General features: G+C 52.7%; 1 protein-coding gene across 1 annotated transcript; it reads right to left on the bottom strand.

Moving 5' to 3' along the window:
* Window positions 1-1,587: 1,587 nt before the first annotated feature.
* Window positions 1,588-18,798, bottom strand: LOC130527291 (axin-2-like). Its single transcript, XM_057035628.1, has 11 exons — window positions 17,629-18,798; window positions 16,032-16,969; window positions 13,810-13,950; window positions 9,035-9,137; window positions 7,295-7,435; window positions 6,369-6,790; window positions 6,139-6,288; window positions 5,829-6,062; window positions 5,525-5,626; window positions 5,124-5,249; window positions 1,588-3,115 (listed from the first exon to the last, which is right to left on the bottom strand). Exons 2-11 carry the CDS (start codon window positions 16,856-16,858, stop codon window positions 2,989-2,991), a joined length of 2,373 nt encoding a protein of 790 aa, XP_056891608.1. The 5' UTR covers window positions 16,859-16,969; window positions 17,629-18,798; the 3' UTR covers window positions 1,588-2,988.
* Window positions 18,799-19,061: the final 263 nt, after the last annotated feature.

Here is a 19,061-nt window from a genome sequence, read left to right as displayed (position 1 = left end):
TTAGGAAGATTGCTGGCGGGATCGTCAGAGAGAAAAAGGGTTTATTTTTTCCGCCTTCTCCCCCCCCCCCCCCCCCCCCCCCCATGCAATCTCTTGCCTTCAGAAACCATTAATGCCCATTCAACATCAACATCAAGGCACAGCTTTGATGTCTATTCTGGCAGCAGACCTCTTTCTTTCTCCGCTGCCTGCTGCTCTCCCCGTCTCCCTTCTTCTCCCTATCCCCTTTTATCCCTCCCTCTTCCCTTCGCTCACTCTTAACCGTTACTGTACAATCAAATAATTAAAGGGATTTGCAGCCAAATGATTTTACCTGGCAATTAAATATGCAAAACCAGGCAGCAGCCGTGCATAAGCAGGCGATTAAACAGGCCTGCTGCACATCTACAAAGGCTTCAGCAGCACAATAGGCCGCCTCACATGCTAGCTTAGCCTGGGGAGCGACTGGTGTCGGTTCAGACCCGTCTAACGCGGCCGTGTTTACAATCCTCCAACCACGCCACGCCAATTACCACCATTCAGGGATAACCGCCATTGTTTAGAGAGAAGAGAGAGATGAGGCTGGTGCCGCTCCGCTGTCAGTCGGAGCGTCTCACGCTCGTGTAGGCTGAGCCACGACGCTACGCTTCACACAGCTTTAACTGGGCCCTTTAATGGGAACGCTCTGTGTCCCAGTACAGGCTGGGATGTAGGAGTGCGCCCATATATGCTGCACTGTTGGAGCGCCACTGGCAGACCGGCACCATCGGGGGGAGAGGGGGAGCTCGGTCCTGTCCCAGCTGCTCCGTGACCAGGACAGGAGGAGCCGCCGCCCTCCCTCTCATCCCAACGCCAAAGCCCTTCTGAGGTCACGGGACCTCTGGCGGCGTTACTGTGCACGTGTGTTAAGACGTGCGCTGGGATGGGAGCTTCACCCACCGGACGCTCTTCAGAAGCTTCGCCTGAATCAATGTCACGCTTGAGGATTCATCACGCTGCCCGCTGGGAATGGGGGGCGCGCTCCTGATGGGAAAAGGAGAGAATGCCACAGTCAGAGTCCGTCTGTCAACGCGGCGGTGGAGAAAAATGCAAGCGATTTTCCTGGATAGGGTTCCCTTCAAAGCCGGAGCCCCGAGAGGCTGTAAAAATAGAGCTGGGGGGGGGCAGGGGAGTTACACCTGCACCGTCACAGACGCCTGGTTAAACCCTCTTCACCAGTAGCTCGGGGTGCACGGTGATCCAAACGCTGGTGTTGGTTCTGTTGGATCTCCAGGAATCGTGGAGCAAAAGTGCCGATTTCCATCCTCGTCTACGGAAAGACGTGTCTGCTTCTGCCGGGTTACCCCCCCCCCCCCCAAATAAAGCCAGATGATTGAGGCTGGCTCCTCTGATACGGGATGCAGGGCGGCACCGTTAGCCACGTGTTCATGCTTAATGGTTCCAGTACCGAAGGTCCACGTTTGACCACCGAGGGGCCGGAACGCATCAATTACGGGCTTTTCTGATTCACACTGGGAACCATTTACCTGGACATTCCAGGACTGGGACAGAATTCCAGGCACGACTGTGGCCGCTGTACAAAAAGTTAGAAAAAGCAAATCCAGCAAATTTCATTTGAAAAATATAAAACTTTAATAAAGGCTACATCTCTTAATAATTACAATAATTATAGGTCCATGTAAATCTTTAAATGAAACTCTTTTATATAATGTATAATTTACAGTTTAGATAATGAAACAAAAGAGGCTTTAAAAACAAAACAATGAGATTACAGGATATTATTAAAAGCATAAAAATATCTTTTCAACATAAAACCCTTCTGAAAACCAAGGGATATATATTAAAACCCTGAAACAGGGCAGCACATGGTATGGCGTCCATGTAGGCACAGGTGTCGTACTCATAACACACCAGCAATAGTCGTGTGTGTGTGTGTGCGTGCGTGTGTGTGTGTGTGTGTGTGTGCATAATTACAATGTATACAGGAGCTCAGCTATATACGATGTTACTGGAACAACATTCAAAGGTTAATTCTTCGATGCTGACATCTTTTCTGACGTGCTGGAGGAGAGTCGCCCAAACTGCTTCCTGTTAGCGTGTTACGGCGGCGTGAGCTGTGAACACGCCATTATTAGTGGCGGCGGCGTGCGCTCGGGCCTCCTCTCTGTGTTGGTCTTCGGCCCATCACAAACAAAGGCACAACGAAAAGATTGAGCTCTGTTGCTGAGAACCCCGGGGGGGTTAACTAGTGGGACTAACTCGTTAGAAACTCTCAGCAGCATATAAACCGGGTTGACCATGACAACGCCGGAGGCGGCGAGCGCAGCGAAGGTCGTTAGCGTCGGTCGGACGGGGCCGCGAGGCGCCGGGGGGGCGCTCGGCTCGCGTCCCGCCCTGCGTGGAAAAGTTAGAACCAACCAGAATCAACAGCAAACATCATCACCACAGTATCTCCCCAGCGTTCTAAAGCAGCTTGCCCATTGGCTAAGACGGGGATGGGGGCGGGGTTTAAGATGTGGGAACAGGGAAGGAAGGTTGTTTTTCCCATCAATAAATAATTAAAAACTCCTGACAAGAGAGAGAAGACACACGTGCACGAGCATGTCTGCGTATTCCTGCACGTGTGGGTGGTTCTGAAGCATTCGGAGCAGGTCGGACGCCGGCGAGGACGTGAACGCACCGCGGCGCCGCGGCCTGGTCCACCGGGAGCAGAGGCAGGAGCTCCCTCCCGTCTCCATCCATCATCCTGGTGGTCTCCCGTGGTCCTCCTGGTCACTAAGGCTGAGTGGTTGATAAGTCAGGGGGGTAAGACCTCCTGCGGTATTCGGCGTACTTCATTGGCTCGTCTTCCTTCCATCGCTCCTCTTGTGCTGATATATTAACTCTGTTTAGCTTAATATTAGCAAATACAAAAAAAAAAGGTGTCCAGAGTAACGTTGCTTAATTACAGAGTCTGCTGCTCAAGCTTCAGCTTTTGTTTGGGTGGGCAGGCGAGGCGCTGGCGGGGGTCTAGTCCATCCGCTCCACCTTGCCCAGGACCTTGCCCTCGTACATGGGCAGCACGGCGGCGTCCTCCCACACCTCCTCAAACACGGCGCCGCACTCAAATTCATCACTGGCTTTCTTGAAGTAGTACCTGAGGAGGAGAAGCAGGGGGGTCAGCTAGCGGAACACCTTCACCTGTGTGTGTGTGTGCGTGTGTGTGTGTGTGTGAGCTAAATCAATAGATCAGAGACAGACTAAAGTGAAATCTAAAGTGACGGGGTGGCAGCAGGAGTAAATCTGATCCATTTCATCAGTTTTAAAGCGCTTTGAGGCACCTACACGGCTGCTTCCACATACAGGCTCGCGCTCAACTCCCTTTAGTCCAAATCAAACACAAACACACTCTTTGAGAGCCAGAAATGGATCCCGCTCAAAACAACTTAGTCATAGCCTTCAATGCCATGCGTGCACGCTTCAAAGGCTGCAGCCTGACTCCACATCACACCGCTGCACAAACAGAGCTGAACTCTTCCTTTAAACGCCGCCTCTGATCATTCTGCTGCCTCCGCACCACTCTGGCTCCTGCTCCTCTCCACTCCTGGCCATTCCTCACATGCTCATCTGTCCTGTAAGGTCTGATTAGAGTTTTAATTAGAGGCCGTCTCCTGTCTCCTCACCTGGCGTGTAAGCAGCCCTCCCCCCGAGCCCCGCTCTAATTGGACGAGCTGTCAAACCAAGCGCCTCTCTGTCACACACGCTGACGTTTCAGGTGCCTGCCGGTCTGAATATGACTGCAGGGATGTGGACATGCATGAAGAGCCGGCACGTGCACGCGTGCACGACCGGGTGCACGTGCGAGGGTGTGGAAGCAGGAGACAAGGCTCAGTGAGTGGGTGTGATGGGCTGGACACGGGCCTCCTGGAAGGGAAGGCAGGGAGCGCTCGCACTGTCTTCTGGAGGTCAGAGGTCAGCGAGCTAGCCCACTCTTCTCTGCTCAAGCAGCGCGAGCTCCTGGGGTTAGCTCAGTCCCCGGGACTGTGAAGTCTCCTGGAGCTCCTAATGATTTCTCTTCTCTACTTTAAAGCCGGCAAAAGATCAGCAGGAGGCGATTTAATGATAAGCTTTGTAATGGAAAAACGCCTCATTTTGTCTGTCTGCTCAGAATTAAAAAAAAAAAAAGACTGTTGGACAGGCAACTGCACGGCTCAGACTCATTCAAAGAGCACATTTAAGGGGCGGTTGCGTAAAATTAATTACACACACACAAGTTTAATTTCCTTGATTATAATTTCATGTAAGACGGCAACTTTACACGTGCGGTGAAGCAAACGAGGCTTCGCGGAGCCGGCGTGATGCTAGCAGAGAGGCACGCGCCATCCCCGATTGACTGAACCAGAGATTTTTCCCTTTTATAGCAACAGCACATTTTCACTTGCAAATAGCTGAATAATCAGCAGCAGCTCACTAGCTTTGTTGGAGCGGGGCAGGAGGAGTCTTTCCACTGGAGCACGCTTCATGTGGCAGCATTCCTGCTCTCCTCACAACATCTGGCACTAATATCATCTGGCAGAGCGGAGGCCGACTCTTCTCCACTCTGCCGCTGCCATGTCCACATCAACAGACTCCACACATCGCGTTGCCGTAGAAGCCAAACGCTTCATTCCTGCCTCCTCCCCTTTTACTCGCTCCAGAGCGGCGGGATCATGGGATGCTCGGATCTATTTGCAGACCTTCGTTTCCTCCCCCAGCCAACAGATGTTGAAGCCTCCCTGGTTTGACCCAAACAGGACCGACGAGTGTGTTCCACAGCCGACCTGATGGGACGGCTTTCCACCTGACACTCGCTGCTATAAACTGCTCGCAGCCATGACTCCAGCGGGCCGGGTGAGTCCGTGACGTGGAGGAGGAACCTAACGGCCTCTGCACCAGAGAAAACGTCCCCGGCTTCAAAGCATTTATTAAGGCAGCCGTGCAATGAAAATCAGTCCCAGATGTGAGGGGGGAAAACAGCCCCCTCCTCTTTCTGCTCACTTCGCACCATTCTGGAGGCAGCGGATGAGCTCTTTTTCTTCCTCCAACACATCCACACATTCCAGCAGAGCTTCCAGAGACAACCCCTCCCTCAGCCAGGGTCCCTCCCCTCAGAGGGTCGTATTTACCGGTAGTTGCCTTTCTTGCTCAGCTGTTCCTTGAAGTGTCCCAACGTGAGGCAGTGGGTCTTCATCATGCTGCGATAAGGGATCTCCTCGCCACAGAAGAAATACGTGACCACCAGCTCCTTTGACCTGATGATGCAAAGCGGAAAGCAGCGTTAGAGCCGCAGCACCTCCAGACGGGCGGTCTGCATCAATCTGAGGTGGAGAAGGCCTGAAGAGGAAATGCAAGGAGCAAGTCAACGCCGTCTCTAGCAGGTTAAAAGTGAGAAGACGGGAAAACAGGGAGACGGAGGCCGGTCTGGGACGCTGGGGAAGGGTGAGGCTTAGGGAGAGCTGAGCTACTGGAAGCAGGACTGGGGTGAGTGGCAGGTTCAGACCAAGTGTCAGCAGTAGTGAGGACGTACTCGTCTGCCGGTCCAGAGCTGGTGAAGGGGCCGCCTGCAGCGGGACAGACGGCTGCTGGGTGGCTCCGGTCCCTCTGGGCGCTGGGGGCTGCAGCCGATTGCCTTTGATTGACAAATGACAGAGAGGGGCAAAGGTCAGCACTGTTTACCCTCTCTTTAGGATCCACTCTGGCTTTAAATTCCATGGAAATTGGTGGTTTTATGCATGAAATCATTCCTAAACGCTTTCTTCCCGACTGCCGAGCTCCTTCTCCGAGACATGCCTGGTTCTGGGATGGAAGCGAGGCGTATGATCTGCACGTACCGTTGTTTCTGTGGCTTTGAGACCTCCTCCAGCCTGCGGCAGGCCTCCTCCAGCTGTGCCAGGGTGTTGGGCGGAGGCAGGGGTGGCATGGCTGGGTCCTGAATGAACGGGTGGCCCGGGTGGTGGCCGCGGAGGTGAGGTCCGCCGCCGATGCCACCCCCACCCCAGGAAGAATGCGTGCGGCTGGACAAGGTCTTGGAGTCGAGAGGGTTGGACTTCTTCAGGCCCTGAGCACTGTTGAAACAAGGAGCGTGATTATTGGAAGGCTGGGGTGCAGCCTGCGGTGAAGGGGGGCATTTGGGGGCCCTACCTGTGGGGCTTGTGCTTGCCCTGCCTCTCGCTCTCCAGGATCCACTGCCAAACGTTCTGGGAGCGCTCGGTGGCGTCCAGAGGGAGGCGTGGTGAAGAAACGCCCTCGCCGCCGCTCTTGATGGAGCGCTTGCACAACGTGCTGCCGTGGCTGAAGGAAACCAACACTCAGAATCACCGAGACTTGCAGGGTCGTCATAGCGACGTGAGCGTGTCAGGGGTTGCACTCACGTAGGGGTGAAGTCAGAATAACTGGCCCCTGCTGGGGGGCAGAGGCACTGCACGCGCTGAGCCGCCTCCGCCTCCATCTGCTCCTTGGTCCTGGGCGCGGCGTGGTGATGGTGGACGTAGTGGTGATGGACGTGCTTCGTGGACTGTCTGCCTGTCATCAGGACTTTGGAGGCCACAGGATAAGCACCCATGGTGGGTCCATGGCAGGCAGGCCCAGCGGGACCCGTCCGATCTGGGGAGCTGGAGCGTGGCGAGTGGCGGGTCACGCCCGGCGACTGGCAGCCAGGAGTCTTCAGGACCCGGGACAGGTGCTCATCCAGGATGGCCTGCGGGTCTTCTTCACACTGGTTGGTAGAGGACAGCAGAGGGTTCTGGAGAGAGGTGCTGCTAAGTAGGTCGCCGCTCTCCTCTCGTTCCTCCTCCTGGAGAGGCAGAGGGAAAATGGGAAAAGTTGAAGCTTCCGACGGAACGTTCACCCGGTCCCACGTTTAAAGACCACAAAAGGAAGAATTGAATTGTGAAATGACAGCGAGTGCCGTCTGTCAGAGCCGGAGCAAACGGCTGGGTAACTTGATTTGAGTTTCCCGTTTGCCTGACTGTTATCTCCACTAACAGGCTCTGGGTGAGCCTCATCTATAATGCAGAGTGTGCCGGCGCTAACAAAGAGACTGGCACTACTCATACTCTGCAAACACGCCACTGGAGGGAATCGGAGCGCTAACTTAGCTTCAAGTGTGCCTGGAATCATAAGTTTCAAAGTTCCACCAGATGAAGTAGCATAGGACAGAAAGAGGCGGCTAAACCAAGACAGACGTGCAAATCCCCTGCTCTTCTCTGACGTGCTACAACTGGCACGAGGAATGTTCAGAGCACCTTGTATGTGAGCTGACATCTCTCTGCAGGAGCCGTGTTTCCTCTCAACGTACCTCCTGGATCTGCTGCAGCCGCTCTTCCAACGAACTCATGGTGTCCTGCTCTCGTTTGAGCTTCTCCAGCCTGGCGATGAGCTGAGCAGCAAAGGCTGAGGGCTCCACAGGGGTCATCTCCTTAGGCAGGCGGTGCGTCCGCTGCAGGGCGGACAACCAACAGGGGGGGACACGTTAGTGGGGGGGGGCGGCAGAGTGCTTCTGACACATGCAGGATGCCGCTCTGATCCTCTGCCCTTGCTCCAATCTTATCTTGTTCCAAAAAGCCTGTTCCTCTTCCAAATAGACCTAATCCAGCTGTCCTTGCCCTCCAGCTAACCTGAGCCGTCTCTGCTGCCCACCACACCCCAGAACCTCCCGTGCCCAGTGCCCTCGGCAGTGCCAGGATGTGGGGTAAGGGTTAGAGGAGGGGGTCGCGGTGGCGGGGTAGCAGTTGGTCTCGCTCGGAGGGGAGGCCCCCTGCCTGCACCCTCTGTAGCCCAACCAAGCCATCAGCCAGGCAGCCTCTGAAGTCAGCGCACTTCAAAGGCCCCTTGTCAAACATCAAAGGCACACTAGGGTGGGAGGGACATGCGGCTTTAAATCTCCGAATAAAAGCCAGATATCGACAGAGAGGAGAGCGTGAGGAAGGGAGACGAGGAAAAGGGGGTGGGGGGGGCAAAATTAACAGCATGAAAAAAGGAAGGGGACCGAGACGTTAGCGGAGCGGCAATGGTGGCGAGGATAGAGGGAGGCAGAAGGAGGGAGAGAATGGAGGAGTCAAATACTGGGAAGATCTGAGGAGAAGGAGCCAGTTATTTCCCGGCTGCGTGCAGGGCAGCTCAGAGCGACTCTCGTCGCATTAGCCTTTTTTTTCTTAAACTACATGTGCTGGTTTCTCTCTCTTTTTCTTACTTTTTTTGTTATTTAGCACACTGGCTTTCTTGATTTTGACTCTTTTTTTTGTTGTTCCTCTCATCTCTTTGTAGACACGATAAAGGGAAGAAGAAGAAAGGCAAGCAGAGCTGCTGGCAAAGGAGCGCCAGCCCTGCACGGGGCCCCCGCTGCCTGGGGCTGGTGCATCATGGGAGACGGAGCCATCTCCAAATCAGGAGGGAGACATTAAAGGATTGCAAGTGGGAAAGGAGAGCGATTGAGAGCAGGAGACAGAAAAGGGGAACAGGCAACACTGACAACGCACTCGCAAACACACACAAGTCTCCCTCACACACGGAGCCGAACAAAGGAATCTCAACACAACACAACGCAACACAACAACACAAAGACAGCCCACACGTGGCACTGCTGCAGCAGCTGGAGCAGGTCGACGTTTCATATCGCTTAGATCACATTAGATATCTGATGGGATTGAATGTGTATCGTGAGCAATTATCGACTTTAAGTTTGACTTGATGAGACTAAAGACGCTGTAAGATGGAACACAACATATAGGCTTATTTTATTATGCAGAAGAGAGAGGGAGAAACAGGGCTGGGGATGGAGGAGAGGAAAAGAAGGGAAGCGGGATGTAAATTCTGCCTTTCATTTACCCCAACTTTTATATGAAAATGAGGGGGGGGTGGAATAGTGTATTTTGACACAACATAAACTCAGTGGGGGGAAAAAATGAAATAAAATACAGCACGACTCCTCCAGGGAATCAGGACCCAGTTGTCTGTCAGTGTGTGAAAGTTTGAGTTTAGCAGATTAGAAAAGAGGAAACGGCGGAACGGAAGTGTAACTTAAGGAAGTGGGGCTCACCGGGAAGTGGGGGAGCGTTATCTGCCCATTGATCTTGACACTGCGATGCATCTCGCGCTGGAGCTGCTTCTTTGTGCCTAGTTTGTATGGAGGGATCCCATCCCTGCCAGAAAAGGAAGACGACATTAAACATTTAAATTTCATAAAGCGTTTTAATAAAACCCGACGGATGTGAACACTGGGATCCTGCACATTAGCACGGTTGTCTTCTTGGGCTACGAGAGCCTTTGGGAAGCTCTTCAACGTTGAAGTGACAGCACGCCACCACCTCTAACCCCTAACCCTAACCCTAACCCTAACCCTAACCTAACCCTACCCTAACCCTGACCCTAACCCTCTAACCCTGACCCTAACCCTAACCCTAACCCTAACCCTAACCCTGACCCTAACCTAACCCTACCCTAACCCTACCCTAACCCTGACCCTAACCCTCTAACCCTGACCCTAACCCTAACCCTAACCCTAACCTAACCCTAACCCTAACCCTAACCCTAACCCTAACCTAACCCTAACCCTAACCCTGACCCTAACCCTAACCTAACCCTAACCCTAACCCTAACCCTAACCCTACCCTAACCCTGACCCTAACCCTACCCTACCCTAACCCTACCCTAACCCTAACTCTAACTCTGACCCTGACCTCAGCACGTCAGAGCCAAATCACAAGAGTGGGGGGCATCAAACAAGACATCAGGACAGCGGCAGAGACGTGCTGAACGTCCACAGGTTAGCTCAGGCTAGCCGCCGCCGCCGCCGCCCAGGTCACGGGCCTCCTGTTCAGGTGGTTCTGCTCAGCCTAACTGCTGCTTGATGTCTTCATTTAAAACTGGAGCTGCAGCGAAGGAAGATCAGGCGTCTCTGGACAATTGAGCATTTATTCTGTGAATCTGTCTCCATTTTCCATTCGGTGTCTGCGAGGTTTTCCAGTCAGCTGCCACTTACGCTGGGCCAATTATCTTGGCCATTTTGGCTGCTCAGAAGTGTCTGACCCAGCCCAAACGCTACTTTTTCTGCTGCCTCTTTGAAATCTCACACTCATGCACATATGCACCCGCTGCCATCTTCGTTTGGCAAGCACTGTGCTGCGAGCCTCTGATCTTAGCAACATCAAAAGCCTGGTTTGTAAGATAAGGTAATGTTTGAAGTTGGTGCAGCAGCATTCCCCAGCGTCCAAGTAAATCCATAAATAAGATATAAGCAAAAAGAGAAAAAAAATCCCCCACCCCTTCTTCCACCCCCTTCCCAAATCCTCCTCTTCTTGTTCTTTATCTGGGAAATGAGATTCAAATTTGCAGCGAGCCTTTTAACCGCTGTAAAAGGACACTAATCAAACTGTTCCCTCGAATAAGAGGAGAGCTTTTATTAGCTGGGGACAAGGACGGTGGAGGGCTCCGTATCAAGGACCTCGGTGAGAACAATTCATGCTGATGTCCATTTTTCTCCCCCTGTTTTCAAGTTCTGCAAGTCACATTTCAGACCCCCCCCCCCCCCCCCCTGCCAGAACCAGCGCTTCACACCCTGCATGCCCCCCCACCTCCTGCCAGAACCAGCGCTTCACACCCTGCATGCCCTGGAGAGCTGGAGCCATCAACCCTGGAGGCAACGCACAGAACTCTTCACAAGTCAAACTCAACGTCTGTGCTAACAAGCAACAACACGATTCCCACCAACTTTCATTTTTGCCTAATCACTCCCAACTGCTTCCTGCCCGAGCAGCCGTGCAGGAGCGGGACGCTTTGTCCAGGTTGGGGAAAACACTCTTTCATGGTTCCACGGGCCCTTACTTTATGGGATCTCCTATTCAGTTGTGCAAGTCATTTTCAAAGCAGCCAGCCACCCTCTTATCCCCCTAAGCCCCCCTCACCTAACAATAGGCTGAAAGCGATTCAGTTAAGCCCTTTATACTCCGTGCACTTTATTTTCTCACTCCCGTGCACTCCAAGCTGCACCATTCCTGCTATTGGCTGTGGAGGGTGGAGGAGGACCAGCGTGGAGGGATGGGTGTGTGGAGGTGAGGTTTATGGGGGTGCCCTAGTCTGGCCAGAGGGAGTTCCTTAAGCCTGGTCCCAAGGTCTAGAAATGAGGAACCCTTGTGAAAGCCTGACAGACACATGATCTCAGCACGCCACAGAGGCCAGTGGCAGGAAACTGACCCACCATGTGAGTAAGCCTCCTTTCATTTGGTGCCAACATTTTTCAATGAGTTTGTCTTCAGGCCCAAATGGACCCCCCTCGGAAGAAAAACACACACACACCCACACACACGCGCACACACACACGCACACACACACTCACTCTCTCTTCAAGGTCTTCAAAGGGAAAAGCGATTAGATAATATGAAAAAACAAGTCTGTTGTGGCAGAAGGGTGGGTGGGATAGATACACTTCAACTTTGAGGAAAATGAAGCAACGCCCCCACCCACATCAAGACGATCCCATTTTTCCTTCCTCCTCTACAGCCTGTAACGCATCGGAATAAACTTCAAAAGGTCTTCACATATAATGACTTTCCCAAAGTCATCTCCCTGCAGCCACCACAGAGCGGAGGAGCTACACGGATCATTCTAACATGTTACAGACGGTGACGTGGTGACGGGATCATTCTAACATGTTACAGACGGTGACGTGGTGACGGGATCATTCTAACATGTTACAGACGGTGACGTGGTGACGGGATCATTCTAACATGTTACGACGTGGTGATGGGATCATTCTAACATGTTACAGACGGACGGTGACGGATCATTCTAACATGTCAGGCGGTGACGGGATCATTCTAACACGTTACAGACGGTGACGGGATCATTCTAACATGTTACAGGCGGGGGGTGACGGGATCATTCTAACATGTTACAGACGGTGACGGGATCATTCTAACATGTTACAGACGGTGACGGGATCATTCTAACATGTTACAGACGGTGACGGGATCATTCTAACATGTTACAGGCGGTGACGGGATCATTCTAACATGTTAGAGACGGTGACGGGATCATTCTAACATGTTACAGACGAAGACGTGTGACGGGATCATTCTAACATGTTACAGACGGTGACGGGATCATTCTAACATGTTACAGGCGGTGACGGGATCATTCTAACATGTTACAGACGTGGTGACGGGATCATTCTAACATGTTACACAGGACGGTGACGGGATCATTCTAACATGTTACAGACGGTACGTGGACGGGATCATTCTAACATGTTACAGGCGGTGACGGGATCATTCTAACATGTTACAGACGGTGACGGGATCATTCTAACATGTTAGAGACGTGGTGACGGGATCATTCTAACATGTTACAGACGGGGTGACGGGATCATTCTAACACGTTCAGACGTGACGTGGTGACGGGATCATTCTAACATGTTACAGACGGTGACGGGATCATTCTAACATGTTACAGGCGGTGACGAGATCATTCTAACATGTTACAGACGGTGACGGGATCATTCTAACATGTTACAGGCGTGACGGGATCATTCTAACATGTTACAGGGGCGGTGGTGACGGGATCATTCTAACACGTTACAGACGTGGTGACGGGATCATTCTAACATGTTACAGACGTGGTGACGGGATCATTCTAACATGTTACAGACGTGGTGACGGGATCATTCTAACATGTTACAGACGGTGACGGGATCATTCTAACATGTTACAGACGGTGACGGGATCATTCTAACATGTTTAGACGGTGACGGGATCATTCTAACATTACAGGCGGGACGGGATCATTCTAACATGTTACAGACGGTGACGGGATCATTCTAACATGTTACAGACGGTGACGGGATCATTCTAACATGTTACAGACGTGGTGATGGGATCATTCTAACATGTTACAGGCGGTGACGGGATCATTCTAACATGTTACAGGCGGTGACGGGATCATTCTAACACGTTACAGGCGGTGACGGGATCATTCTAAACGTTACAGACGTGGTGACGTGATCATTCTAACATGTTACAACAGGCGTGGTGACGGGATCATTCTAACATGTTACAGACGGTGACGTGGTGACGGGATCATTCTAACATGTTACAGACGTGGTGATGGGATCATTCTAACATGTTACAGACGGTGACGGGATCATTCTAACATGTTACAGACGTGGTGACGGGATCATCTAACATGTTACAGACGGTGACGGGATCATTCTAACATGTTACAGGCGGGTGACGGATCATTCTAACACGTTACAGGCGGTGACGGGATCATTCTAACATGTTACAGACGGTGACGGGATCATTCTACATGTTACAGACGTGGTGACGGGATCATTCTAACATGTTTCAGACGGTGACGTGGTGACGGGATCATTCTAACATGTTACACACAGACGTGGTGATGGGATCATTCTAACATGTTACAGACGTGGTGATGGGATCATTCTAACATGTTACAGACTGGTGACGGGATCATTCTAACATGTTACAGACGTGGTGACGGGATCATTCTAACATGTTACAGACGTGGTGACGGATCATTCTAACATGTTACAGGCGGTGACGGGATCATTCTAACATGTTACAGGCGTGCAGACGCAGAGTAGCAGCCAAACATTTTCCTGAACATCCATCAACCTTTTCCTGGAGAGGCCTTGAAGGAACAAGAGGCACATTTTGTTCTATGGAAACTATACAATTCACAGCCACTCTACAAAGGTCAGCCGACTGGAAAAGTCAAGGCTCATCCTCAGTAAAGGAAGCGTGGGGGGGGGGGGGGGGGTGAAGGGGGGTGGGGGGGGGCAGGTCTGGAGACACTTACACGCTGCTGTCTGTCATGGACATGGAATCATCCGTCATGGCATCGCTGGAGATCTCGCTGTCGTTGGCACTGGTGGCGGGTGCAAAAATGTAGCCAGAGTTGACAAAGTAAGGACTGGCGGGGTCTCCCCGGCGGTGGGACCTGGGGGGGGGACACAAGCGTTAACGGGTCGCCTCCCCAGCTGTGGCGGGGAGCCGTAACGAGCATCATGTTCGCTTTAATCCGTTATCATTTAGCAGACTGACGATTCTCTAATGAGCCCAACGTTTGTGACACGCTGGAGCCTCCAGGGTTGTGATGTCACACTGACTTCCTGGTGTGGCGTTCTTTTCTCTTCTTTTTATTTATTTATTTATTTATTTTGGGGGGGGGGGCTTATTGACGTTTCCATTTTTTTTACGTTAGCACCCTTTTGTTTGCATTATCAATGTTCTAACGCCGTCCACAGATCCTCCGTCTTCTTTCACCTCTGCTTCTCCCTTTCGGCCGGTCTGCCCCCCCCACCCCCCCACCCCCCAACCCCCCCACCTCGACTCTCTCTGATTTTCTTTCTAAAGTCTCTCTATCTTTCTCCTCTCTCCTGCTGTGCTGCATTCCTGTTTCAGTAGAGAAGGGGGTGGACAAGGAAGAGGGAGGGGAAAAAAGAAAGAAGGGGGAACTTGAGCTTTAGAGAGGGAGGGGGTAGCAAAGGGGGAAGGAGGGCCCCTTTCTTTATGAGAATGCCTTCTGCTGGGAGTGTTGAGAAGAGAACCCCAGCATGACTAAAGCCGTAGGCCCCAAGCACAAACCTGACCTTTGGAAGGTTCTCGCAGAGAGTCAGGTATTTAGCACAGCTGGGCTCTCGGCCCCTCTCTTTCTCCGGCTCTTTTATTTCTTTCATGATCCCCCCCATTCCTGTCTCCGTCCCTTCCCGGCTCACCTCCGTCCGACACATTATTTTATTCCAAATAGAGGAGATAAAAGTGCCGCACACATAATCTGCAGCGAGACGGGATCAGTGGTGGAAGCGGAGGAAGGTGGTGGAGGAGGTATTGTTGTTGTGTTTTTGGAGCGGAATGTTTGAGCTTCCGCAAAAAAGGGAAGAAAGAATCCGTGCAGTGGCAAAAATTAGTTCCACATGTTTGAGATGGAAATTGGTTGACCTAAAGAGATGGTGAGGGGCAGCGAGAGCAGGAGACCAGAGAGAGGAGGCTCTCCCTCCCACATTTCTGAGAGGAAAGAAAAAAGAATCCATGGGATCACACCAGGAAACCAGGAGGTGCCCACATGTCAACAAACCCCCTTCCTATTGGCTCCCGACTCAACATGGCCACTTGGAGGAAAACCTGTGTGTGAACCATGATGTTCTCCAACAGCCCAACGGAGGATCGGATCCTGTGGGCGCAGGCTTATTAAACTATTCAGGCTTATTAAACTATTCAGGCTTATTAAACAATTCAGGCTTATTAAACTATTCAGGCTTATTAAACTATTCAGGCTTATTAAACTACCCCCCCCCCTTTATATTTCTGCTCTCATTCAGCGCTGAGATCACTTTAAGCATGAATTGTCTAAAATCGGTACTTTTCCTCACAGCATCATGAGAAACTCAGCGGCGCTCAAGTGTCCCTTCATGCGAGCTCATGCATGAAACCGGTTCTGAAGGTGATCCGGGCTCAAGAATCTAAAAAGAAATCCACCAGTGGACGATGTGGGGATCTCCCCATGAAAGGGTTCAACACACATATCGCACAGAATTGACCAAAAAAACTCTACATTAGCATTAGTGTGTGTGTGTGTGTTGTGTGTGTGTGTGTGTGTGTGTGTGTGGGGGGGGGGGGGGTGAGAATAACTTTACAGTATCATCGAAGTGTTTTATGTTGTTTTAAAGTCATTGGCGTCTGAACCAGAGGAAGGGCTTCAAAGCACAGGAAACTTGAGCAAGCCAGCGGAGGGCTGCCTGCGAGACACCATTTACTTAAAAGGAAGGCTGAGCTTCATTGATGTTTGGTACCCCCCACCCCCCCCCCCACCCCCAACTGACTGCAAGGCAGGAGGGCACAAACAGCCAGATTTGTCTGATACCCTTTGATCAGGAGACTTTTCCCTCCATCGCGGTCGTTTCCCGGCATGAGAAGTTGACAGCATTTCATTAATTAACTAATGAAGGTGATGAAGCCACGGGCGAAAGGGCACCGTGCGAGCACACAGGCACACACGCTCGGGACGAGCAGCGCTCTTACCGGCAACTGTTCTCCAGCACCTCGGCGGCGGTCCGGATGCTAGCAGTAGCCCTCAGCGTTTTAGCAGACAGCCCGACAACCGTCCCCAAAGATTTGGTCTTCAGGTCGTTACAACTCCACTCCTCTTCCTCCATGAGAGGAGGAAGGTATCCACACATCAGTTTGAGGCTGCCGAGAGAGTGGCTCATGTAGGCGGCGTTCTCGCAGCCGCTGCGCACGTATTCGAGGTATATGTCGGAGGTCAGAAACATCTGGTACGCGTTCTCTTCCATGGTAGTCTGAATTTCCATCTGCGCCTGGTCAAACATGGCAGAGTCTATCTGCTGCTTCTTGATACTATCCCGTATGAAGGTCTTGGTGGCGGGCTTCAGTTGCTTGGCGACGATGCTCTTGTTGTCGATGTACCGCTTGAAAATAACTTTGGCAACTCGCAAAGTTTTGGTATCCTTTAAGTCCATCTGCCTGAAGCCGTTGCAGGCGAACCAGAAGTCTAAAGTGTCCACGCAGTTCTCCCGCTCCAAAAAGGTCCTGAAGAGGTGAGCGCCGTCTTGGTCGCCCAGAAGGAAATGCAGAGACTTTGTCCAGCGCACGAGCGGCGAGTCGGGCGACGCGCTCCCCTCCGGCTCGCCGAGTCCATCCTCGTTCCTCCGCGGCGTGGAGCCGGGCAGCGCGGCGCTCACCGGCGTCTCTTTAGCCCTGCTCTGCGCTCTCATTTTGGCAGATCTGGGGTTGTAGCATGATGCCTCTCCCTCCTCCCCCGGCACCGGAGGACGAGGGGCATCTTCTCGGAAGCTACTGCTGATGTGCTCCGTCAGCGCCCTGCTCATGGCTCCAGCTCTGGTTGCCGTTAGAGAGTGCCGCTGTGCCTCCGCTGAGCTCCAGCCTAATCCTCCTCACTCTCTAAAAGCAGCGGGGGAGCTTCTCAGCTCCTCTTCACTCTGAAACACAAAGTATTGATCTAATCAAAGCCAGATCCTGCCGAACTTCAAAAAAGGACATCAAGTAAACAGTCCCTTTCAAAAAACCCACGCTGGGCTCACAGAAGGGAAATATGAAAGGCTTTCTCCGTTTCATTTATCTATTTATAATCTAAATGAGAGATCAACTGCAGCCTACATTATCACTGCGCATTGATCTGTCACATCAAAATGCATTTTTCAGGAATAATCATCTCACGGCGCCTCCGTCTCCACCGAAACATCTCCCAACTCTGGCTTACATGTGTTCTCCTAACGAGTCCATGTCACAGGCTTCAGCTCCAATTAAATCCCAATCTGTTTCGGAGAACCGCTCTCTAACGCGCGCGCACGCACGCACGCACAGCCATCCGTACCACGCTGACCTTAAGCGGTGTAACGCACAGGGTAAAAAGCCTCGCGGGAGAAGCCAGTTGCTCGCGCGCGCGCGCCGGTGTGTGCGCGATCAGTCACGTTAATATCGATCAATCACGTGAATATGAAACCGCAGCGTTGACGCGGTTTAACGGGACAGGCGCCACCCGAAGCCCCGTTCCAGCCCGGCCGGGCTGCACCCTCGGCGCCATGTCCCCCCGACGCGCGTAAACCCGGTGCCGACAGCGCGGACATGCCAAACCTACCATAGCCGAGCGGTTCCGAAGTTCAAATACGACCCAAGTTCAAATATTACTCCTCCTGCGGTGCAACTGACACAGTCCGAAACTATCCGGAGAGTAATCCAACACACGGCGACGCCGGAGCCTTTCAGAAGCGCTGCCCTGCCGCATGGGTCCGGGTCCGGGTCCGGGTCCTCTGTGCACCGTCCCGTTCCACAACTGACCCCGGAGCCGCCGAGCTCAGCCCCTATGTAGATGAGTGGGTGCCCAAATGGGGAGAAGGTAAAGGAGGAGTTGGGAGGAGGGGGCTCGGGTTGAAGAATACATCCTACAAGACGCACCAGCCGACAAACACTCGCTTTTCATCTGGGCTGCGCGCGCGCGCACGCGCACGCATCACATAAGCTTCTTATCTATCTCACTGTATTTCTCGCCCACAAACAAGAAACATAGCCCGCATTTCTCAACTTCAAAGCTCGGCAGCAGCGCTTGAAAGCGGCCGGGAGAGGGGGCCTGTGGACCGGCTCCAGCAACTCACCATCGGCGGAACCGAGCCGCCTCCTCTCAGAGGTTCAAGTAGTCCGACAACACGCTGCTCTCCTCCCGCTCCCGTCACGTCCTTCCACTCGGGACAACAACCGACGCGGATGCGCGCACAAAAAGCCCTCGCCCGTCGACTCTCCCCCCGAACGGTGCGTAAAGGAGCGATGGGGGCGGCGGAACCCTCCGGGCTGCTTCTGGAGCGACTGGGCTGAAGGTTTGACTGCGGACTTCAAAGTAAAACAGCGCTGGCCTGGTCCCGGAAGATCCATAAAAACCCTGCGCCTCATCGACGCAGCAACTGGTGAAGTGAAGCATTCGCGCGCATGTGCGCTCGCAAAAGGTGGAAAGATTTAAAACCTGCTCGGAGTCGCTTCCAACGCGCGTCCGGCGCCGCCCAAAACGCGCGTTTAGCGAAACGAACTAAAGTTTTGTGGAGGGGGAAGCGCTCTACGCGGGTGCCAGGACCTTCTGAGAGATGCGCGATCGAGCCGGATCCCCGGGGATCCGGAGTGATCCACCGCGCCGGTGGCGACGCTCCCGCAGCCCGGCTGCGATCCCACCAAGTTTCCCAGGAAACAGCCGTTTTATAACATCTGCTCTGTATCTAAACGCACATTAAATCACGTCTGCAGCTATTAAAGGGGAATTCTTGAAGTTATTAACCCGGTTCGGTAATCCCGCGGAGCAGAGCTGTCAGCCAATGTTCATATCCGTGGCTGGATTCCAGCTACAAAGACGTCAACCCAACAACTGCCAGTCGCGCGCGCAGCGTGACAGTTTGATTGAAATGGGACAGAGAGCGAAGGCACAAGCTGCTCCCCAGCCTTTAATTCACGTGACTCTCCTAATGTGGTTGTGACAGAATCTCTAAGCGTGGCTTAAACACTGATCCAATCCCATGATACTCCAGTCCA

This window comes from Takifugu flavidus, chromosome 6, assembly GCF_003711565.1.
Source record: "Takifugu flavidus isolate HTHZ2018 chromosome 6, ASM371156v2, whole genome shotgun sequence".
NCBI lineage: Eukaryota > Metazoa > Chordata > Actinopteri > Tetraodontiformes > Tetraodontidae > Takifugu > Takifugu flavidus.
This window is presented reverse-complemented; position numbering and strand designations above follow the sequence as displayed.

What these genes read in the sequence shown, in the direction of transcription:
- LOC130527291 (XM_057035628.1), bottom strand. Translation starts at nt 16,858, where the DNA reads ATGAGCAGGGCGCTGACGGAGCACATCAGCAGTAGCTTCCGAGAAGAT. An exon ending in GGCAAGCACAAGCCCCACAG is followed by an intron (nt 6,063 to 6,138) that starts GTAGGGCCCCCA and finishes TTGTTTCAACAG; the next exon opens with TGCTCAGGGCCTGAAGAAGT. An exon ending in AGCTCTGGACCGGCAGACGA is followed by an intron (nt 5,250 to 5,524) that starts GTACGTCCTCAC and finishes TTGCATCATCAG; the next exon opens with GTCAAAGGAGCTGGTGGTCA.